General features: G+C 31.8%; 1 protein-coding gene across 10 annotated transcripts in view; it reads left to right on the top strand.

Moving 5' to 3' along the window:
- The window catches only part of NBEA (neurobeachin), a 681,254-nt gene that overhangs the window by 215,805 nt on the left and 443,254 nt on the right, over window positions 1-22,195 (top strand). For 5 of the 10 annotated variants that reach the window (XM_058687548.1, XM_058687568.1, XM_058687557.1 and 2 more), the window contains exons 25-29: window positions 6,617-6,797; window positions 9,017-9,147; window positions 12,983-13,090; window positions 18,156-18,324; window positions 19,798-19,893. In XM_058687548.1, the coding sequence (XP_058543531.1) occupies window positions 6,617-6,797; window positions 9,017-9,147; window positions 12,983-13,090; window positions 18,156-18,324; window positions 19,798-19,893 (685 nt within the window). Of the gene's footprint in view, window positions 1-6,593; window positions 6,798-9,016; window positions 9,148-12,982; window positions 13,091-18,155; window positions 18,325-19,797; window positions 19,894-22,195 lie in introns of all 10 variants that reach the window. The other 5 variants (XM_058687588.1, XM_058687609.1, XM_058687620.1 and 2 more) reach the window with 2 other exon arrangements.

Below are 22,195 nucleotides of genomic sequence, written 5' to 3'. Positions count from 1 at the left end.
AAGTAGTCATTTTTTGTCAAGAAATTTTAAAAGGTTGTATTGAAATTCATTTTATAATATTTTAAAATTTTGTGCAGAACTGGAAATGATCTCTATATAAAATTAATAGTAGGTATTAAAATTTGTATAGGTTTGAAGTTTGCCTGTTTTTATTTTATAATGAATATATAATAAAGATATTGACATTTTGATAATTTCAAATTAATTCAAATTAATAATTTCAAAATTATTACCTTTGTAGTTTGGATCACTATATTTTGCACTTTGAAACTACTTATTGCTTAGACTGTTCATAACAGATTTAGGAAGTCATTCAATTGTAGAAATTTTTCTTCATTGTCTATTTCTCTATCTTTCCGTCAGTTTGGTCCATTAACTGATTGTACCTATGCCTGGTTATACACCATAGCTGATTTTATGTTCTTTGAATAAATTGCTTCCTTAAAAGATCCATCCAGAACCTTTTCTCTCACTTGATGCTAGTAGAACTCTGATTGGTGCTGACTGCTGGGTATTGTTTTCTCTTACTTGATTGTGTCATATTCCTGGTAAAAATTGTAATGTAGTAGAGGGGGAGAGTTTGGAAAGAAGAGATTGAATGAAGAATAAAATTAGAACTGGATAGGGAGGTTTTTGGCTTAGATTTAAATGTAAAACTCCAAAAGAGAATTTTGGAAAGAATAAGTGAAAGAAGAAACATTGGCAGTATACAGATTAGCAAAGGGAGACATTGTTATGTAGATGCCGTTATAATTATAATTAATTTCAATCCTAGATATATAAAGAGAGAAACATTTGAAACTGGTGTTTAAGTGATCTCATGATTTTGTTTAGGTTGGTGTGACTTTAAAATGCATATATGCATAAATGAATGAATAAATATGAGTAATGGTGGATGGCTGTGGCTAGCAAACTTTTTCTCTATGGGTCAGATGATAAATATTTTCAGTTTTGTGAGCTGTACGGTATCTGTCTCAACTTCTCAACTCTGCTAGTGTTGTGCAAAAGACAGTTATATAAAGTTGTATAAAGGAATAGGTACGGGTTTGTCTCAAGAAAAATTTATTTATAAAAAAAGGCAGTGGGACAGATTTACTTGTGTGTCATAGTTTACTGACTGCTGACTTAGAGCATAATCCTTACATAAAATTCATAAGTTTAACACAGTATAATGTTTCTGTATGAAAACTTTATTACTGACCATTGAAAATTCAGTAATTAGAGCTTAAGATAAACTCACCCTTTTCTATTAAATAAGAACTTAAATTTGACTTACTCAATATTTTTTAAAGTTTAATTTTTAGAACAGTTTCACTGTATGTTGTGGTCCTTATGTTCTATTAGAAGATACATAATTTTCACACTCAGCCATACTAACTTTTTCTAGCATTTGACGTATCTAATGTTGAAATTGTATTTAATTTTGAGAGGGTAAGTAGAATGCTAAGTATTCTTCTTTTTTTATTTTACCAAGGTCAACAGTAACACTAGTTGTAATTATTTCTACTAACAATGAACATGTGGACACAGAAATTAAATATACAAATATGAGATACTTAAATACACAAATATGAGGTACTCTCAAATATGAGATATAACAATAAATATATGTTACCTTTACGTTAAAAACTATAAGAGACTGGTAAAAGCAATCAAAGATGGTCTAAATAAATGGAGACTATACCATGTTTATGGGTTGGAGACTCAGCGTAACAGGGGTAACACTTGTCCCCAAATTGGTATTTAGACGTATCGCAGTTACTATCAAGATCCCACCAATTTTTTTGTAGATACAAAGACTATTTTTTACTTATTTATTTTTTTACAAACACTGTTTTTTAAAAAAATTCACATGGAATAGTTAAAACAATTTTGAAAGACTCATTATATATTAAATACAGTAGCCAAGACTGCGTAGTATCTTAGAAAGACATAGTTCAGTGGAACAGAACAAAAACACAGAGATAAACATCCAACATGCACAATTTTTTTTCCTCAGTCAAGGAAGGATAGCTTTTTCAAAAACAGGTTAATGCCAAGTTTTCTTTGTCATTCTCCATTGAAATAAATCATGGTACAAAGTTCAACTCAGGAATATGTGTTTCCCATTTCTCACATAAAGATGGGTGTCAGGATAACAATGGAAACTTCTCATTTTCATCGAACAGACTTGTTTCCCACCATTAGTGAGATTCAGACACAATCTGAAATTAAGATTTGATATAAGATATATGGATTTTGGCATAAAATAAATCTGTATTTTAACCTGGGTTCTACCACTTCCTAGATAGGAACACATTCTCAATCTCTTATTTATGAAAATGTGTTAATTATACTTATCTAACAGGGGGTTTGTGGAAATTAGGGTAAGTAATATGTGTAAAGCTCAATAGTTGGGGAATGCTCCTAATGTTTCCTTCATTTAGTTGTTTTTGGAACTATTCAGAATTGTATCATGATAGAATAATTTTCTCATGTATAAAATAATCCTGTCATATTCAGAATCCTAAAATAGGGTATTTGAGACAAATTTATTCATGATGCGTGATTTATTTTGATGGCCAAAGATTCACATGATATAATCTTTTTGTCTGCTATCCCACTGGGATTAGCATAGTGGTGGTCTGTTTTCTGCCCTGCGATCTTATAGGAATATACTATTTCACACTTAGGATAACAGTTGTGTATTGCTGTTGCAGTATCATCACGTAAGAAAAGTTGAGCTGTTTAGATAAATCTTACTTGTAAGCAAATATTTTAGTAGAGACTTTAAGGAAAAAGTATACTTAAATCATATTTATATTACAGTGAACACCTTGAACTTAATATTCATTGAAGAAGCAGGACTTTTGGAATTTCAGTTTTGCCTAGGTTAACTATGTGGCATAAAAATAAATCACGAAAATAGTGTCAAGTCTCTAAATTAGATCGGTGGTTTTAACTTCAATAGTCACAGAAAAAATGTAAACCTCTTTTAGTATGTAGTTTGACCAATCTTTGGTTTTGGAAAAGGGCATTATTTTTGTTGTTGTTGATTTTTTTAGAGTTAATGTTTCTATGACTCGTCAATTGAATCTTCTCTTTCATTCTCTATACATTGTTCAAGTTGGTCACGAATGAAAAAAAGGAGTTGTAGAAAAAAGAGAAGCAAAGAACATGGATCAATTACAAATTGCATAATCACTTCGTGATTTTCAGTTGATTGTTTTGGTCAGCCCTCCAGAACACTGAATGCTTAGAATTTAATTCAGTGTCTTGTATGGTTTCATTTTCTCTGTTAAGGGAAATAACAAAGACTGATATTTCTGGCTTTCCTAATAGTTTCATAATCATGAAAAAAGAAGAGTATTTTCTGTCAAAAAATGATGATAAGGTCTTGAATTTAGTTTATATTTAATTACCATTATGAGAATGTGTGGAAAAATTAGTAATTTTTCTTTTGTTTATCTCATACGTTAGTATTTTCAGAAGGCTTATATGCATTTTCCTATACAGTGTAACATGAAAATTGTGTATTTGAAATTTATGCTCACATATATTTGCTGTCAAAAATCAGAGAATAGGAACGGTTGATGACTTTCATTCCGAAACTTAATTCTAGCCAAACTTTTGAATATATTGAATATAATTCTTAATTAATATCCTGAAACTTAGTGTACTATGTAATTAGCTTAGTTCACATGCAGGCCTCATTAGCGTATCTATCAGTTCTTTTCTAGCAAGGGAAAGTGGTTTTTAAGTTATAATCACTACAGTATTTTATTCTTTAACTCCTGGAGATTTAGATCTATAGGGAAAACTCCAAATATTTAAAAAAAAAACCAAATTATAACATGATTCCTTAATGAAAATTCTGGAAAATTGTTATAAATAGTTTATTTACTTAAATCATTGCTGCCTAAACCAGTACTGAGGTTAGGGCTTTTACAGAGATACCATATTAGTTTATTTATTAAAATACCTTCTTAGGCATCACCTGGGAAAATATATTTATTTTATAAAATAGAGTATGCATAATTTCTAGTATATGAACTGTACATATAGAGCAGAGTTACTCTAATGAAAAAAATAAATATTAGTCTAAATATTTGATATTTAATCTTAATCATATGTAATTTATAAAAGAAATATCATTTCTGAGAACTTTGCTTTTAATAAAATAATCAAATATAATTTTTAAATATATTATTTTGTGTTTCAATTTTACATTGTATTTTCATTTAATTTTAATAATTTCCTTTTCTTGTACTTTTTTGATCTGTTGTCTGTTTTGTCTAATGCATGTCCAGGGTTCTAAGGTTAGTATTACTTCAGTAATTTTCAGGTTTTCAGTTTTAAGTTTTATTTTTGCTTATTTATGAAATTTTTGACTTGGTTGTATTTTGAGTTTCCATACCATCTTTAATATTAGACATATCTTTGGTATATTTAAAAGATTCATTAAAAGGATTTTTTTCTATGCATTGATTAACTACTATCTTATGACCCACAATAACCTTTAGACTAAACTATTATAATGAAAACAAATTTCAGTCATATGTACAATCAGATGTTAATTGGTTCCGTTGAAAGGAGATTGGATGGAATATATGTTATTTTAAGACTCAATAATAATCATGTGAGTGATCTTTATTATTAAATATATGTTATAATGTTTATATAACATTTCATCAAAGTCACTAATTATATAGATTTAATAAGAACTCCCTTTCTGGTTATTTGTGTTAAGAATGCTTTTTATTTTAAAATTTTACTTGGTTAGGTCAAAAATATAATTTTGCAAATTACATGGATGATAAAATTTTGTTTATAATTTCTGTATGTAATTCAGTCTTAAAAATGAAAGCATGTTTTGAAAGCTAGGCTTAGTAGACCAGGAAAGCATGAAAATAAGACCACTAACTAATAATAATGAGTTAGATTTCTTATAATTTCAGTAATTCAAAATGATTAATTTCTTTGAGAATCCATCTATAGATGTCCTAGAATCCTAATATTTTTGAAAATTTATTTAGAATATTTGATAGACCTAAGCAATGGCCAGATCTTCCATTCCATAATGAAACACATTAACTGAGATTTAAAATGGGTCTTATGTGAAATTATTACTTTTTTTGTTTTGCTTTTATTATAAACTATTGTGATCTCAGATTTTTAATTCCTGCTATGAAATAATACTGTATATCAATGAAGTGCTAGGAAATACGGGATCTGTATTTTGGAAATCCAAGTAATCAATTATTTCTTTACACCGTGGATACTGAGTTGGCACAATGTAAATCAAGTTGAAAACAAATTTTTGTCTATTTTCTAGCTCATTTTAGAGAGAATGGTTTTAGAACTATTTTGCTGTTAAATGGAAGGAAGAAAGGTTGTTACATTTTATACTCCATTTAGAATCAACTTCAGTTATGTAGTCACCTATCATTTTTATTACCCATCTTGTGCACAAGAAGTGTTTTAAGAGGTTTTTTTTTTTTTTTTCCAATCAGTGTTTCCTGCTGATATTTCCATTTTAATGTGAGCAGGAATATGTTTAGGTAGAATGATGGGCATAAACAATGTCCAAATGGAACATTAAATAGGAGTAGATACCTATAATATATGCTTACCTTGTAGTTGAATTTATCATCTGGTGAAGAAATAAGGTTAATCAATGTGGTTAGTGTGCCCATTTTCAGAAAAATTAAGCAGTAGTATTTTTTGTAAAATACTTGTAAAGCCCTTCTTTTCTCTGTCCCCTTGTGGCACTGAGAAAATGAGGCCTACTTATAATGAACCTTAATAATCAAAATGTTATATAATACAGAATGAAACGTAAAATACAGTATGTTGCTGTTGCTTACAAAATACACAATTAACACATCTCGAAGTAGTACTTCGTAACATTCCCTTTGAAAGCAGGAAATTATATTTTATCATAGTATTTTAGTGAAAGTATAGTTGTACCTAACTAGGATTCTACTGATTCTTCTCATTGCTAATGTCTTATGGGCTACAAATTAATATCTGTAGAGGAATTAATAACTCTATTGATTATTTTTACCCTAGAATTTCATTGTATGTATGAGAAACCCAGTGGCTTAGTTTATTCTGAAATGGGTAGGAAATTGTCATATGTTCTCATCTGACACTTGTCTCATTTTGAGGCCCACTGGAGCTGCCATACATCTTTCCTATTACTTATCTTACATTTATAGCAAAAAGAAATTAAAGCATATCTTTTTATAAACAGGAGTGAAGATTTTAGGAAAGTATCAATTTTATATCTTTGTTAATAAAATAAGACAAAAGTAGTAGAAATATAGATGTGTAATCATTTCTAAGTATCTTTATGGAATGATCTTAAGTTTGGAATATAGTTTTCTCAAGTAATGACATTTAAGTTTAACCTTGATTTAAAAAAGGAACTTTTCCTTTATTTAAGGACAATTCACAGGCAAACTAATTAAATTTGATAACCAGCTCTTCTGATATATAGAATTAGTTTATAATTTATAACTTATTTTGTTTACAAAATGTACTAAATGTGCTGAACTGCTTATATATACTATGTGTGAATATGTATTGCATTTCCAAATTTTAAACAAGACTTAAATCTTCTACTTTTTTAAAGACGGAATTGGAAAATATTGAAGTGACACAAGGCATGTCAGCTGAGACAGCAGTAACTTTCCTCAGCCGATTGATGGCTATGGTTGACGTACTTGTATTTGCCAGCTCTCTAAATTTTAGTGAGATTGAAGCTGAAAAAAACATGTCTTCTGGAGGCTTAATGAGACAGTGCCTAAGGCTAGGTAAGTCTGTTAAGAATAACGGTGCGTGTTAAATAATTACCTACACATTACTTTTCTGATGTTTTGTGGTACATAAAGTATTGATGATACAAGTTAATGATTATGGAGTAGAGATATCACCTTGTAATTCCTAAAAATTGCTAAATTAAAATTATGGTATCTTCACATTGGAGATTTCATGAAATTGATCATCTTTAATAGATTATAATTTGAAATAAAGTCAAATATATTATGAGTTGTTTCAAAATCAATAGGACTATAACATTTTTCATTGAAATGATTGTAATGTGAATCCATTTAGGACTTGCTTTGGTAAACTAATACAAAGGTAGTTGTCCTGATCCACAAATATGTCAGAAGACCAGTGACATAATTCGTACACACAGAATGCCAGTTGATAACACTGACTATGCCAATATCACTATTTCTCAGCGTGAGCAGTTAACACTGATAAACATTACTATAGCTATGCTGTTCATTTACTATCCTGTGTAGCAAAGAAAATTTAGCACTGAGAACTCTTAGTAAATGTGGTTCAACTCCTTACATCCATTCTTACATGTCTTACCTTTCTCAGGGAGGAAATTTATTTATACTACTTAGTCTTTACAAGGGACCAGAAAGCTATTGTTTTTATATTTGCCTTAAAGCATGAATAGGACACAAGAAAGTAAGGCATTAGATAGGAAGGAAATTTCTGATGGATGCTTTTATTAACCATAATTTTAAAAATTGTATAAAAATTGGGGCAGCTGGGTGGCTCAGTCGGTTGAGCATCCAACTCTTGATTTTGGCTCAGGTCATGATCCCAGGGTCGTGGGATTGAGCCCCATGTCAAGCTCTGCACTGAGCATGGAACCTGCTAGAGATTCTCTTTCTCTCTGTCTGCCCTTCTCCCCAGCTTGTAATCTCTGTCTCTCTAAAATAAAAAATAAATAATAAATAATAAAATAAAATATAAACACAATACAATAAATCTATATGTGTGTAGTTTCAGGGGATACATTTTTTCTGATCCAGGGTAGGAATAATAACTTGCTTTAAGAATGATGGAATGAAACCTACTTTTTTTGTTTGTTTTGCATTTTTTAAAGATGGGCAGTCTAAGTGGAATCATTTCATAATCATTATAATGGAGAGATTGACCACACTGAGCTCTTTCTGACCCGTAACAGGTGTGGGATAATTTACTGTGGCCACCATGGACATATCCATTGATATTTAACAATAGCTGACAGAATTAACCTTGTGAGAAAGAGAAATTTTTTTAAATACCTAAGTATCTTAAAACCAGCATTTATTTGGTTATTCTGAACTTTTATATCTGAATATATTTCAAACCTTTACTACTAATTTCATTTTTATTCCAGTATTTGCAAGCGGAGTTGTTTTTTGGTCACCCATAGGAAAGTTTAAGTGATTAATAATGAAGCAAACAGTTATAAATCAATATGTGCTGTCTAGTTCTAAGCACTTTATACATATATTAATTCATTTAATCCTCACAGCTAAGGAAGTTAGCATATTTGAAGTCATTTTACATATGAGGAAGCTGAGGCAGACATAGTCTAAGCAGCTGGCCCAGGATCACACAGCTCACAGGTGGCAGAGCCAGGAGTCAAATTCAAATGGTTGGAGTCCATGAATACGACTGCTTAAAATACGTAAATAAGTAAAAAGCTCGTACTCAATGAACACTTACTGAGAAGGCCGCACATGTTCCCACCGCGCAGAAAGGTGGATATTGGGCCTCGGTTCTGCCTCTACTGAGGTAGCCTATCACTGCCTGAAGCGGGAGCTGTGCTCAGTGGAGTCTCCAAGTAGTCATGGTACAAGAAGAAGTCCTGTCAGTAAAAACAGTTTATCCAATGTGAACACGAAGTTTCAAAAAATCTGTACTGATTTGTGAAATTCAGAATTTTAAAGGATGGGGGGGATAGACTAAGGAAGGGATAAATTGGGAGCGTCAGTAATCTTGTTTCTGCAGCCGGTTGGTAGTATGTGGGTATGTTGTACTTATTTTTTAACTACACATGTGTTTTATATGTATTTTTCATTACTGTATTTGATAATTTCAAAACATGTCTGTTTAGTCTTGTTGACTTTAGGAACAATGAATGGAGATAAGGGAAAGAAATAAAGAAAAAAACCTAGCAACTCTTTTCAGCGTGTCAGAGTCAACACTTTGTATTAATAATATGCTTTCGGTTTGTAAATAGTTTGTTGTGTTGCTGTGAGGAACTGTTTAGAATGTCGGCAGAGACAGAGAGACAGGGGGAGCAAATCTTCCCATGGTAGCAGTAAACCTCAGGAAGCTCCCCAAAGTGTGACTGCCACAGCAGCTTCAAAGGTAATTAAACGTTTTCTATGTTAAATATAATGTACCTTAAAGTTGTTGTTTTGTTTTGTTTTGTTTTGTTTTTTAATACGAGAGAAAAGTGGCATGGTATTGCTTAATCAAAGAGCAAGGATTTGGTAATCAGTAGGCTTTGGTGCTGGCTTTTCTTCTTCACAATTGTGTTACCAAGATTATTTAACCTCTCTGAGACTTAACACTTCTTGTTTAAATGAAGATACTAATCATTTCTACTTCATAGGATATTTATTAGGATATCAGTACACATAGCTCTGAAAGTTCTTAGTTATCACTGTTTTTCATAGTTAAAGGTATTTTCACAGAGCTGAATATTTGAATAACGTGTCTTTAAAATGGATATGTTTTTGGTGATAGATATTCTCATAATATGAAATATATATGTTGAATGCCCAGGAAATGAACGAATAGTGTATTTTGGAGTATAGCAGTAATCCCCATTCTGAATTAGCTCTTTATCAATATGTTTCACTGACCCTTTGTATCACATCCAGAGTTTTATCGTGACCTTTAAGGTCCTGCATGTCTGACTCATGCTTACGTCTCCAGCTGCAGCTTGTACCCCCTTACCTCCTTGCTTTTACCGTTTTAGTCATGTGATAGACTTCATTTAGTTCATCAGAGGATTTTTTTTCCCCTTCAACTTTTTCATAGGTTCTCTTTACTTGAAGGGTCAGATTTTTCACATCTAGCAAAAGTCCATTCAACTCTAGCTTCAGCTTAAGTGCTACCCTTTGAGGAAAATGTTTTCAGATACACTTACTGCCACCCCTGCCTAGAGTAGTTTGATATTTTCATAAAGCCCGGTATGTCAATTATTGCATCCTATGCTTGTAATGAGATACTTAACATTGACAAGCTAATTCTTCTGTGCAGTAAGTGAAGGCATGAAATAGGAGTTTAATTCATTTAAATAGTTCTGTGGCTTCAAATTTCTGTATTTTTTAAGCAGAACAACCACATATTTAGCATATCTGTATTGCAGCCTCTTTTTCACTTCTGTCAGAAAACATTCCTAAAATGATTAGACCATATTGTATATCAAGTCTCCAAAGCAGTTGCCGTTACTTAGAAAATTAAATATTAACACATCAGCGAGAATGTCTCATGTTATTTGTGTAGGCATAGTAGACTGTTAGTTGAGGGCAGTCTCATACATCTTTGTAATTCCAGAGCAGGTATGTATAACATTGGCAATACTTTGTCAAAAGAGTACTAATTCTAGAATCAGACAGGTCTGAGTTTGTATTCTGGCTCTACCCCATAACAAGCGTTGTGACCTAAGATGAACTTCCTAGTCTCCTGGGCCTGAGTTTTCCAGTCTTTAAAATGGATACAAATCTTTTTTTAACTTTTTAATTTTAATTTTAATTTTTAATTTACATCCAAGTTAGCTAGCATGTAGTACAATGATTATTTCAGTAGAATCCAGTGATTTCATTCCCTATGTATAACACCCAGTGCTCATCCCAACAAGCATCTTCGTTAATGTCCCTTGCCCACTTAGCCACCCCCCACCCGCAACCCCTCCAGCAACCCTCAGTTTGTTCTCTGTATTTAAGAGTCGCTTATGTTTTGTCCCCTTCCTGCTTTTTGTATTATTTTTGCTTCCCTTCCCCTATGTTCATCTGTTTTGTATGTTAATTCCACATATGAGTGAAGTCGTATGATATTTGTCCTTCTCTGACTAATTTTCACTTAGCATAATACCCTCTAGTTCCAAAAAATTGGTACAAATCTTAATTTACAAAGTGTTTATATGAGCTAAATGAAAAGCAATAATGTATTAAAGTGTTTAGTAATTCCTGACACAGTGAACTTTAAATTAATACTAATCCCCTTCCTCTCTCTAGCAGTTAACCACTCTATACACTCGTGAAATGAATAAATAAATTAGTATTTTTGAGAGCTTTGATCTTAAAGGATCTTAATTCACTAGATAATATGGAGCTTTTCAAGACTGTCAAGTCAAATATTACTCTGATTGTAGAATATGGAAAGAAAAGTCCAATGCAAAGGAATTTCGTAGTAATTTAGTTGAGCTAGTCTCAACTAATGTAAAGACCCTTAGCAATGAAAACTGGTGCATAAGTGATGGATAAAGAAATACTAGGGGAAATGGACTTGGTAAGAAAACACATTTTCTTGTGAGAATCAATGGACCTGGTTAATGAGGGTTTTTATTTATTTATTTATTTTTATGTGACACTTTAGTAAGTAAACCATAGACAATTTTGATGAAATACTAATCTGTATAGACTTGGGTGAGTCCAACATCTTCCTTGGGCCTCATTTTCTATACTTTGCAAAAAGGAGCAATAATACAAGTTTTGTCCATAAAGGAGTCTTTATAACGACCACATTTGATTATGGATGTAGAAATACTTTATAAAATGGAAAATGATATATTTAAGTTGACATATTTATAATTTTTTCACTTATGCTATAAATTATGTACTTTTCATCTCTGCTGTGAACAATGTGTTATTGTTTTAACCATTTTTGTGATAAGTGTTACTAGCTTATTATTTAGATGGTATAGCTGAGGCTCTGAGAGGTTAAGTATCTTACCTAAGGTCATATGGCTGATAAGTTTTGGAATTATAATGGAAACCAAATAACTATGCCATGTTCTTTTCATTATCCTGTGCTGCAGAGGAATCAAACATCTTAATTTAGGAATAAAATATCATATTGAGGTATATAGAGGATTAGAAGGAAGCGTATTCACTTTTAATTAGTTAAAGCAACAACAAATTATTCTATTTGCAGGAATCGTATTTAGTACTCTATGTATATGATCTAAGTTAATTCATACTTTTCTTAACATACAAATGAGTGTAAAAGTACTAGATTGAATTTCAGGAAATCTGGCCCTCTCACTAGTTTGCTATGTGATACATTACATAAAAATTGTCGGTTTTCGTATTTTAAGTTGTAAAAAGGATTCTTGGTGGTTATAATTTTTTTAAAGTTTTTACTTAAATTCTGTTGAGTTAAATATAGTGTAATATTGGTTTCAAGAGTAGAATGTAACGATTCATCACTTACATATGACACCCCGTGCTGATCACATTAAGTGCCCTTCTTAATCCCCATCACCCATTTTAGCTCATCCCGGCTCACCTGCCCTCAGGAACCCTCAGTTTGTTCTCTATCATTAAGAGACTCTTATGGTTTGTTCCCCTCTCTTTTTTTCCCCCTTCCCCTATGTTCATCTGTTTTGTTTCTCAAATTCCACATATGAGTGATGTCATAGGGTATTTGTCTTTCCCTGACTGACTGATTTCACTTAGCGTAATACACTGCAGCTCCAAGGTGCTTATGATCTTTAATGTCTTTCAGCTTTAATATCAAGACTGTGGGTTTTCGTAGATTGTAAAATGTTTATACATATAAAAGCTCATGCAATGTAATAGAGTAATCTCATATATTATAAAAGAATGATGGATAAATGAACCCAGTGACTCAAAAAGGTATATTAACTAGAGATGGAGAAAGTGAGGCTCAGAAAATGTTAGTAACAAGCCCAAGGTCACACAGCAGAGTTTCAATCTTACTGTTCTTCTAAGTGTATAGTGGTAGCAATGGTGATGAAGAACAAGAACATGACTAGTAAGTGAAACTGTGACAAGGGCAGAGAGGAGAAGAGAAAAAGTGTCTGGGAATAGAGTGCTGTTGATAAATGTTACTCAGTGATGTGTAAAGAACGTGATAAAAAATGTGGCTAGTGCAATACTAGAAATTGCACTCCTATATGAGTTTCTGTATTATGCTATTTTCTTTTTAACAATTCTCTTTCTTTTTTAAGACTCCATTAGAAAGTGTTCCAGGTAACCTTTCTCCTATTAAGGATCCTGATAGACTTCTTCAGGATGTTGATATTAATCGCCTTCGCGCTGTCGTCTTTCGGGATGTGGTAAGTTATACCTGCTTGATTTCCCAGGAAAAAATCTTCTAATGTTATTTGTGTAAAATCATTTCAATTTTATAAGAAAGCTGCAATTACAACCAGACGTCCTAATGTCAGGAATTGTAGGTTTAGAACATACTTCTGATTGTAAAGTGATGGAGCCTTTGCTTTCTCTGAAAGCTTATGGATACATCATTTTTTTAGATGATGTGAAATTTTGATTTAGATTCTGTATATACCAAGACCCTAGGGATAACCTTGAAAAATTATGATTCATTTTATGTTGAATCACCAGCTTTCTCTTTTAGTATTCCTTGCTCCATCTCTAGGTAGTGGCTATTTTGTTGTTCTCAATGTTCCTTGTCCTATGGATAAAAAAAAGATTAATTTATTAAGGTGTTCATGGCAATTACTTTTTTGAGGGGCAGTAATTTTTAAAAGAAGATCTGCATTTTAAAAATGTAGAATTTTTTGAGTATTTGAGTTACAAAAGTAGCTTTATAAAGCTTAAGGAAAGGATAGCTCATGGAGATAGTTTCTTGGAACATCCCAATTATATGATCTCTTACTCAAGTAAAAATAAGATTGGCCTTTTCACAAATCACATAGAAACATATATAGTATTTCGCAGCAGACTCATATTGACAGTACTTCTTACTATAGTTATTATTTTCCAGCACTTTGGATTCTATTTTTATTTTAATTGATGATTTATGAGACACATAAAAAAGTTTATATCTTAAACTTATACTTAATAAATTGGATGAGTACTAGTTAAAACATATTTAAGTCACACAGCATAATACTACATGGTAGGAATACACAACAGAAAAACTGTCACTCTCTTTAATGTATATCAGTTCTTATAAATCACTAGAGAAATTATAAGCATACCAACAGAAAATTAGAGAGTAGACATAAAATAAGAAAGATAAGGTAACAAAGGTAACAAATATATAATGAAGTCAGTATCACCAATAGTCAAAAGAATGCAAATTACAATAACAGTGAGATATTTTTACTATTAGACAAATTTTAAATAATTTTAAATTTTTGTTATTTATTTTGAGAGAGAGAGAGAGAGATTACAGGGGAGGGGTGGAGAGAGAGGGAGACAGAGAATCCCAAGCTTAGAGCCCAGTGTGGGACTCGAACACATGAACTGTGAGATCATAACCTGATCCAAAATCAAGAGTCAGACACTTAACTGATTGAGTCACCCAGGCAAATAAAAAAAATTTAAGTAATAATATCTAGCATTGCAAGGGTACATTGAAACATGCTGTGTCATGTATCACTGGTAGACATTTAGATTGGATAAACGTTCTGAATAGTTCTCTTCCATCACCAGGAGTTAAAACTCTTACAAATATTGATGCCCTGTGACCCATTGGTTCTACCGAGAAGTTATCTGACTTCATGTGCTCATCAAAGATGCCTACAGGAAAATTGGCAACAACACAAATATCTAACAATAGAGTTTCAGCTTAATAGGTCATAGTATTTTCATTCATTGGGAGGCTATGCAACCATTGAAATCATATTTTTGAGGAAAATTTAATACATAGAAAAATGGCCATGATATATTTTAAGGGAAAGCAGCAGTATACAAAAGTACTTATATTACAAAAATACTGCATTTTTATGTTGAGTGTATGTACATGTACTTGTGCACCTTTAAAAAATAAAAGACTAGAAAAAACATACCAAGTGCTGCTAATGATTATCTCCAGTTCTTATTTTATGCTTTATTCTCTTATACTTTTTCTGTGTTTTCAAAAGTTCTAGAATAAAACTATATTTCTTTGTAATTAATAAATAATATAATATTTTTTAATGGAGTTAAAATGAATGATAGCATAAAAACCATGATGTACGAGTCTCCCAATAATCTGGACTCTAATCCAGACTTGGAAAAAAATCACTAACAGGTTAGTCACTTAGACATGAGAATTATCCTAAAAAAATATGCTGTGGAAAGAATGTTTTTGTCATGGAGAACGATTAAAATGGAGCAAATTCTCATCTCTCAGAGGCACGCTCAGACCTAACATACAAGGGGTTTATGTTAAGGGCGACATTGTGTTTAAATTGTTAGTAAGTTCTGCATTAGGTTATTGTGGTAGATTGTGATAATTTTCTCTAAAACTGCTAGATGTTAAATATGTCAGATAACCCAGCAGTGGTGCCTAGCTTTTTCTTCCTGAAGGACAGGAATTAAGCGTTTCCAGATGTACCTTCCAAACATCATCAAGGTAATATAACTTGTGTTTGTTAAGTTTATAATGTGTTTCAGACACTTAATATAAATCCTAAACTTTCATTTAAGGACTAAAAGAAAGTTAAGACTCAGAAGCATTAAGACCACACAGGTAGTATGAGGTAGTCAGAACCCTAAGGTAGAGCTCTCCAAAACATTCTGTTTCATCACCATATTTTTATTTATTTGTCTATTTATTTACTTATCTATTTATTTATCTATTAAGTTTTTATTTAAATTCCAGTTAGTTAACGTACAGTGTAATATTAGTTTCTGGTGGACAGTATAGTAATTCAACACTTTAATACATCACCTGGTGCTCATCACAAGTGCCCTCCTTAATCCCTGTCACTTATTGGAAGTGTTTGACAATTGATATATTTTAGGCTCAATTGTAGATATAATGCCAAGAATTCTACTTGACTTTTGACATTTTTGTGAATCAATAGTCATTTTTAGTTGCCTTAATTTCAAAAACAAATGAGGCCAAAAATTAGGTTTTTAAGGAAAAGTATGTAGATTATATATATGCATGTAATATGTAATAGATGTGAATTTATCTTGCTCTTGTCTGTTTTCCATGATGAAGACATTGCTGACTTAAACTCACATAAACTGTTCAAATCTAGGTAAAAGTGCCATGTGGCAAAATTTGCTATGTGATAAGAAAATAATTAGACTTTAAAAATCAATTTTGTTTTCAGTGTTTGCCAATAAGCTAAAATTTCAAAGGAAATTCATTACGCTTCTCTCTCTCTCTCTCTCTCTCTCTCTCTCTCTCTCTCTCTCAAGCCTAGATTATACTAGGCCACTTATATACAAATTATATAAACTGAAGTAATTTTAATCCTTTAAAGTTGAATTAGATAGTTTTAGCATCCTGGTTGAAGCATTAAAATTTTTAAAGGATTTCAGAGTTAATTATGTTACTAATTCAGGATTGAATAGTGGAGAGACCGATTTCTTAAGCAGATGGGAGAAACATAAGAGTTTATGTCTTCATAATAATAACATATGTAGGAAAGGCAATTGATTTGTATAAAAATTGAGTTACTCTCCAGATGTTTAGCCTCTATGTCTGTTGTGCTTGGTTTTTAAAGACAGAACTGGGAATAAGCAGCACAATTGGTTTGCAGATCTGGATTTGAAAAGAAAAGGCAACTGTTTTCATGCCGTACATATGGGAGATTTTCACTTGGCTAAGACAACACTTCACAGTATCTGTTGTTTGCAACTCCCCAACTTTGTAGTTGACATGCATTCATTCCACACATGCCTTTTGATTGCCTGGTACTGAGTTTCCAAGTGGTGGAAATGTATCCTAGAATATTATAGTTCATCACAGCTTGAGCTGTGTTTGAATTCATTCCTGGTCAGTATCCTCATGATCTGATTGCACTTCAGTGTCCTTTACAATACTGTTTAAGTATTTGATTTTGCCCGTTCCCTATGTATTTATTCCATCAGCATTATAATCACAGGGTATGTATTTCACACACTTTATAAGAAATTATATCTCTAGAAAAGTTGTCACTCACAGAATATGAAATACTAAATTCATAATATTTCAGAACAAATTTAATCTGTTTGCGTTGTTTTCTCTGTTAGCGGTGCCAATTCCATTTCAAAGTATTATTAGTAAATATGTCTTGTTTGCTTTCTTTTCTGACAAATGCCCATAAATTCTGAATCTTGTTGGCATTGGTGCTTAAATGGATTAATAAATATTAAGTGCCTTTAATGGAGTTGCTAGACTTTAATGCATGTTTGCTTTCCTTATTTGTATCATACTATTTCTTACCTGCTATCTGTGGGCCGCAGTAATTACTGGCAGTTTTGGTTTGAAGTGTTAGTTTTACTAGCTTAGAAAAAAGGCTTTATAACCATTTACATTTGATTCCTTAGATATAGTCTAATTTGAAAGTGGTATTAGAGGTTATAATTTTTGCCCTATGAGATATTTACCTAGGCCTTCAAGGTTCTGGGTAGCTCTTTATATTTCACAAAGCAACTTGTAGAGTTATCTTCTCTACTAGACTGCAGTCTGCTTTTTTAAATCTATTGTCTATGTATCTTAACTTGACCCATTGTTTTCTGACCTTTTACCAATTTGTTGCAGTCCTCTTTAAAAACTCCCATTTTGTCATTGAGTTTTTGAAGTTCAGAGCCTCAAATATTGGCAGTTTTTTAGAAGTCATTTTTTTCTAGTGCAAAATAGTGGGATTGTCACTTTTTTAAAGTTTATTTATGCAGTCAAAGGTGGCATTAGCTTTTCTTAAGCTGCCATATCATACTTCTAACTCATATGGAGCTGGTATAAGTCCACATTTTCTGTTCCTCCACTGTTTATATTTCCCCTGTTTTGTACTCATATACTCTCCTAAGGTAGGATTGTACATGCATCTCAATTATAATTTATTCTATTCATTTTTTTTTAAGTTATCACATTTGGAACTGTTGATTTTTATCCAGATATTGTTCTTTCTAACCTTATACTTTCTGTATATTTTATAAATGTACATACTCTGTTATAGAAGTAATGGATAGTAAAGTTTTGTGGCATATTCAGCAAAATTTTAAAATTCTTATTTTTTTAATTAAATTTCAACCTATAACTCAGATGATATATTCCTGGAGTTTTGTATTTATACTTAAATGATACTAATTACATAATAATATATGTTTAGAAGTTTTAATAAAAATTAAATGTCATATTTTGCCTCCATAAAGAAAACGAAATAGGAGTAGTTTCTTACACTCTAATAATTTTTAAAAAATTGAATGTCAGAACTGCCTTTTCCTTTCACACAGGATGATAGCAAGCAGGCACAGTTCTTAGCTCTAGCTGTTGTTTACTTCATTTCGGTTCTGATGGTTTCCAAGTACCGTGACATATTAGAACCCCAGCGAGAGACTACAAGAACTGGAAGCCAACCAGGTAGAAACATCAGACAAGAAATAAATTCGCCAACAAGTACAGGTACTATTTTTTTTAATTATATGAATTTTTGTCATCATTTATCTCTTCTTGTTTCATTTTTACTTCCAGATATAAACTAGTCCTACTTATAAAATCCCATCACACATTTATAAGTAGGTGGTGTATAAATGCCAATTGCATTTCCCTTAATTCTGCAAAAATGTGTGGATTTCCATGATATTAACTGATTCTCATTTTGCCAGTGCAGTTTGGTTTTAGTGTTTTCCACCTATTAATACAAACCATTTACTACTTAATATGCATATAACCGATATATTTTTAATGTATTACTTTTTAACTATTATGAACATGAAAGTAGGAGATCCTTATAGAGTAGTTAAAGACCTTGAATAAGCCAAAATTTAAATCTTTAGAGCCAAATTTAAAGATAGCTTCTCTCTCTCTCTCTCTCTCTCTCTCTCTCTCTTTCTCTCTCTCTCTCTCTCTCTCTCTCTCTCTCATTCTCTCTTTCTTTTGCTGTGTATAGTTACTTAAGGATATACATTTTTATCAGAAATTCATAGTAAGCAAACATATATTCTAAACTTTATACCAAAGTTGTTTCAACTAAAATCAAAGACTTACAGACAACAAGGAACCATCTTGGGTCATATTGTCTTTATTATTTGGCAAAGATGCTTATGGTGTGGGAGTTCTTGCTTTATCAGCTTTGCCTACTCTGCTTAAAAATGATAAACTAACATTTTAATATCATGGGGTGCCTTCTGTCAGCTGCATTTCCTGCCCTGTATTTATATCAAGGTTGTTTCTTGGTTGTTTGCAGTGTATCCTTAGTAACCTAGTGTTTATTTCGTGTACCACTGGATTAATTTGTAGTTGAGATTGTCTTTCCTAAATAAATGCGTATGATATATAAAGAAAATGGATATTTTACAAAGTGAGTAGAAATTAGTGGTCAAATCTCTGCATCTTGTTTTCCATGAGCATATCATATCTCCTTTTACCTTGACATTGTGGAAATATGGATTATGTTTTAGCTATTATGCTTTATTTTTGCATGCTAAATTTACTTTGAATACATAAACATGACACTATTTCATTGCAGTATACTTTTAACTTTATTCTTCAAATTAAACATTATCCTACCATTCCATTTTATGTCTTTTGACCATTTAAAACACTAAGACATTATGTTAACCAATTTTTTCTTCATTTTTAATGCATCCATGTCAGCTTTATATGTATAAAACAAGCAATATTTTAGTCAGTCTTCCAGTTCTGATTTTGTGTGTGTGTGTCTTTCTGTATGTTGCCAAAATTACTCTACTTAACAAGTGTATGATTTCTCCTTTCTCTTAATATGTAACCTCTTTCCTTCCCCCAGAGATGCAGTCTTTATTTCTAGTACTGTTTGCATGTTGCAGTAATTCAGAGTTGTCATGGATCTCCAGTGGACCATGTTGCAGGTTGTTACATGCTGGCTCAAATTTGATTCCATGATTTTCTCTACAGTTGTGGTCATACCATCTATCCCTCATCCAAGTTTGAACCATGGATTCCTTGCCAAGTTAATTCCTGAGCAGAGCTTTGCCCACTCATTTTACAAAGGTAATACTGACCTCATCTCCTGACCTGTTTGGGTATTCGTGTTTCATTAATTGTTATACAATAAATATCCATAATGTAATTGTTTACAAATAAGTATACACCTCAGGTTTCATGGAGATATGATATGTTGTGTTTATATTTGGCTATTGGGAGCAAAATATAATTTGTGTATTTGTATTTCATCACATTTCTTTAAAATATCATCTGCAAATTAAGGATACTTAACTATATATATAATAATATTCACGGTGGTGCCATTGTCTGGAGTATGCAGAAAGTCATACCTTAGTAGTGGGACTAATTAGCCCTAAAATGAAGGCTACTCTAGTCTCAAAAGAAAAAAAAAGCTGAAAAACAAGACTTGAAAGCATCAAATTGATCTAGAGTTACTTAGCTTTCTATCAGAACAAAGTTCCACTTTTCTTTGAAGAAATACAAAATAATTCTTCAACAAACAACATAAAATTCAATGTTAAGCATTCCATAAAAAATTTTAAACATGTAAAGAAGCAGGAAAATATAATACATAAGCAAGAGAAAAAAAATTATTCCATAGAAACAGATTCAGAAAGGGCAGAGATGGCAGAATAAGCAGATAAAAACATTCAAACAGGTATTATAAGTATGTTCAACATGTTTGTCAGTCTAAAAGGAATAGTGAATGTCATGAGAAAAAATAGAAGATTTTTTTTTAAAGAAGAAGTTGGAAGTTTTAAAGGTAAAAAATAAAATAGCTGATGTGATGTCTCTGGGTAACATTAACATGGGATTACTCTCTGCAGAACCAAGAACTGTGGTAAACCAAATTAGGCTCCCTGCCCCACCCAAGATTTTCCCATGCGTAATTCCATGCATAATTCCTGGGACGGTGAATATGATGCATTTTGTTCCTGTGACCATGTTGTATTACATAGCACAATTGTTTTTAACAGACAGTGATTATCCATATAGTCCTGACCTAATGACATGAGCCCCATAAAGACAGAAAAGGAAGTCAGAACGACTCAGTTTAAGAGTGATTTGACTTGAGGGAAGTCCTTTATTGATGAGATGAGGGTGACTACAGTTCAAAGACCTGAGATCACTTTGTAGGACCTTAGGAGCACTACCTGGCTGACAGTCAGCAAGTAAGTGGGGGACTTGAGACTACAGCAACAAAGAACTGAATTCTGCCAATAACTTGAGTGAGTTTAAAGAGGACCTCGAGCTCCAGATGATACCATAGTTGAATATATACTATACATTGTCTAATAATATGGAAGACCAACTTGTAGAACAAATAAAGCAGTGAAGAATTTTTTGTTACAACATGATGAATGCACAGAATTATTTTTATAAATGTGCAACCTGTGAACATCATGATGAAATAAAGGAAAAATTCTTTCTTTTCATCTTTATTGCTTACAAACATCTAGCTATGAACTAAGAAGAATTAGATTAAATTAGAATAGATTAAAAGTCTGGAGTTTGTTTTGTATAGACATGTATTTACAAAGGTTTAGATGTAGTGACTGGAGGCTATTCTGGAATAGTTATCCACATTAAGAGCCTACATCAGAATATCAATGCACAGTTTTCTTTATCAAGGATACTTTCTTGTGAAAACAATATTAGTTGAATGGCACAGTGTTCTTAGCAGCATAATAAAATTTTGAATAATTTTAAGACTGATGTGATAAATTTGCTATTTTCTTCACTATGTGATAATATGGAAGCTGATCATAAGTAACTGTTATTGAATGCTGTGGCACAATGCATCTTAAAAGGAAAAGTTCTATTGATGATGTTGGAACTACAAATTCAACTCTTGGTGTTTTTACAGGATAAGAAAGCAGCCTGAGTCCACTCTTAAAAGACTAGTAGGACTGGCTGCATTGTCAGACCTGTAAAACATTTTTAAGGAGTTCAGTACTTACAAAATGGGGGATGATTGCAATGTGTTTTTTACGTAGAGAAAAGATCAAAGGGCAAAAAGTTAGAATCTTGGAAGTATACAGTTTTATGACATTTTTAATTATTTAATAATTATTATTTAATATGATTATCAAAGTATCTTAGTCTTCAAGGATGATCTTGATTTTGCTCATCCTTGAAAATCTATCTCCTAACACATTATGTATATGATAGAATATTTTGTGTTTAATTTTCCACCAGAAAAAAATTTGTACATAAGAGACTCATGGAACTGGGATCCATTTCTTTTATTGAAATATAATTTATTATTGATTATAACACAAGATAAGTTACTGGAATTGGGTGGGCATTGATGAGAATTGAGAGTATATTTTGAAAAAATAGCATT

The sequence above is a fragment of the Neofelis nebulosa genome, chromosome 1, assembly GCF_028018385.1.
Source record: "Neofelis nebulosa isolate mNeoNeb1 chromosome 1, mNeoNeb1.pri, whole genome shotgun sequence".
In the NCBI taxonomy this organism is placed as follows: Eukaryota; Metazoa; Chordata; class Mammalia; order Carnivora; family Felidae; genus Neofelis; species Neofelis nebulosa.
The sequence above is the reverse complement of the archived record's forward strand: the minus strand, read 5'-3'. Positions and strand labels throughout refer to the sequence as shown.